Source organism: Poecilia reticulata, linkage group LG12 (genome assembly GCF_000633615.1).
Source record: "Poecilia reticulata strain Guanapo linkage group LG12, Guppy_female_1.0+MT, whole genome shotgun sequence".
NCBI lineage: Eukaryota > Metazoa > Chordata > Actinopteri > Cyprinodontiformes > Poeciliidae > Poecilia > Poecilia reticulata.
Window position 1 is genome coordinate 25,489,037 of NC_024342.1, and position 2,271 is coordinate 25,491,307.

At 54.5% G+C, this 2,271-nt stretch overlaps 1 protein-coding gene across 1 annotated transcript in view; it reads right to left on the reverse strand.

The window, feature by feature from the left end:
* Window positions 1-2,271, reverse strand: part of scai (suppressor of cancer cell invasion) — a 13,863-nt gene that overhangs the window by 5,264 nt on the left and 6,328 nt on the right. The window contains exons 4-9 of the mRNA XM_017307743.1: window positions 1,978-2,262; window positions 1,410-1,508; window positions 1,241-1,337; window positions 1,062-1,160; window positions 829-981; window positions 477-649 (exon numbers count right to left, since the gene is read on the reverse strand). Of these exons, the coding sequence (XP_017163232.1) occupies window positions 477-649; window positions 829-981; window positions 1,062-1,160; window positions 1,241-1,337; window positions 1,410-1,508; window positions 1,978-2,262 (906 nt within the window). The remainder of the gene's footprint in view (window positions 1-476; window positions 650-828; window positions 982-1,061; window positions 1,161-1,240; window positions 1,338-1,409; window positions 1,509-1,977; window positions 2,263-2,271) is intronic.

Below are 2,271 nucleotides of genomic sequence, written 5' to 3' on the forward strand. Positions count from 1 at the left end.
ACAGAGAGAGAGAGAGACACAGAGAGAGAGAGAGATACAGAGAGAGAGACACAGAGAGAGACAGAGAGAGAGACACACAGAGAGAGAGAGACACACAGAGAGAGAGAGACACAGAAAGAAAGAAAGAAAGAAAGAAAGAAAGAAAGAAAGAAAGAAAGAAAGAAAGAAAGAAAGAAAGAAAGAAAGAAAGAAAGAAAGAAGCTCCTTGTGGAGTTCCTCAGGGCTCCGTTCTCACCAATCTGATTATTACACAGCAACCAGCTGATGTCATAAAGAGCAACAAGCTCTGTGACGCCTTCATGTTGCCATGGAAACATTTCAGCTTGATATTCATCAATATTTCCAATGTGAAAGAAGAGCCAATCAGGCGGCTGCAGCCGTTCACCGACTGAAACCAGGAAGTGGACGAAGCTTCCACTTCCTGGTTCGCTGCCCCACCTCGCAGCCTGCTTTAGGTCGGGTTCATCTGTGAAGGTCAGAGGTCACCCGTTCTCACCTTCCGAGTTGGAATAAACGGACGTTTTGTCTGCAAACACCAGAAACCCACCAGCGTTGCCTGTTTGGACGTCTGCGTTGCCAGGTTGACTGGCTCCCTCTCCAGAGCCTGCAGCATCCGGAACATGTCGACGGTCAACTCGCTGAACTTCACCTGCAGGGGGCAGCAGGTCAAACTGAGCTCAAACTCACAAACACAGTCGACAAACAGGACGTTTATCCCCATCTCCGCTCCGTCACTCCTGCTGCGGAGCTTTAAACGGAGTCGGACCACTTCGGAAAGCTGTTCCCAGTGTGGCTCTGGGCCCGGAGCGGGGTCAGGCGGGTCAGAACCTGGTTGTTGCAGTTGCCAACGATCAGCGCGTCGGCGAGGACCAGCTGGCCGACCACCATGCCCTGCTCCAGCGGGGGGACGCTGCCGTCCTGCAGCCGGTTGCTGGTCACCAGCACCGAGTTGTTGTCGTTCAGAACCACGGCCGGGTCGGCCTGTTCACACGCACACAGAACACAAAGGGTGAACCCGACCGAGCCCGGACGGTCAGAGGCCAGCCGGGGTCGGAGGTTACCTCGATGAAAGCTGCCACTTCCTGCAGGACCAGGTTCCACTCCAGCTGGTCCTCCGTGTTGAAGCGCTGGGTGTAGTCTTCGATCTCCTCCGACAGCTCCTGCAGACGGACCAGAGTTAGAGAACCCGAGAGCGGAACCACAGACCGGGGTCGCACTCTGACACCATCAGCGTCCGGACCTTCACCAGAACTTTGACTAGGTCCATCTTGTTGAGCAGTAAACACACGACGATGTAGCGAGCGTAGTAGCGGAGCTTCTTCACCACCAGCTCAGGCCTGTTAAAGACAGTCCATCAGAGCTACAGCAGACGGGACGCGGCGGACCGGACCGGACCGGCCGGGCCTGACCTGTCCTCCTTGTTGACCTGGTAGTAGTAGGAGCGCTGGCGGATGGCCGAGTAGAAGGAGAAGGCTTCGTTCAGGTAGCTGGTCTCTGAGGTCCGGAGGCTGCAGGAGGAGAAACGTCAACAGCTGATCCGCTAACGCGCTAGCAGCTAGGCTAATTCTTCATTTAGCGCCTTGCTAACCTTGAAATCATTTAGCTTCCCCTACTTTAATTTAACCTAGAACATGAAATGATGTAGAAATTAAATTGGTGAGCGAGGATTGGACTTTCTCCAGGGCAGCTGTGGTGTGAACTGAAGCTAGCGCTTTAGCATTAGCTTCCACTAAATGCTGTGTTGGTGTACTGTTTAGCGTTAGCATAGCCAGCTTTGTAGCCAGCGGTGCTCTGCTGGTTCCCATGGTCGTCTTTGTTCCACTGTCAGACTTTGGGCCATGAACACAACACTGGTTTCATGAAGACGCCCAGTTTACCTCTAGTGGTTATACTGGAAGTAAAGGGTCCAGCCACGGAGCCCTGAGGAACTCCTGGATTCTCCCAACCCGTTCCTGACCGGAGCGTCTCCAGACTCACTAGTAGTGGTAGTAGAGCTGTCCGATCTTGGAGGCAACCTCTCCGATCTGCCATCTCTTCAAGCCGTACCTGGAATCCAGAACCTGCCTGTCGACAAACAAGCAACCCGTGACCTGAGGGAGAGACTGGATCCGACTGGATCCGGCTGGATCCGACTGGATGCGGCTGGATCCGACTGGATCTGGCTGGATGCGGCTGGATGCAGCTGGATGCGGCTGGATCCGACTGGATCCGACTGGATGCAGCTGGATCCGACTGGATGCGGCTGGATCCGGCTGGATCCGACTGGATCCG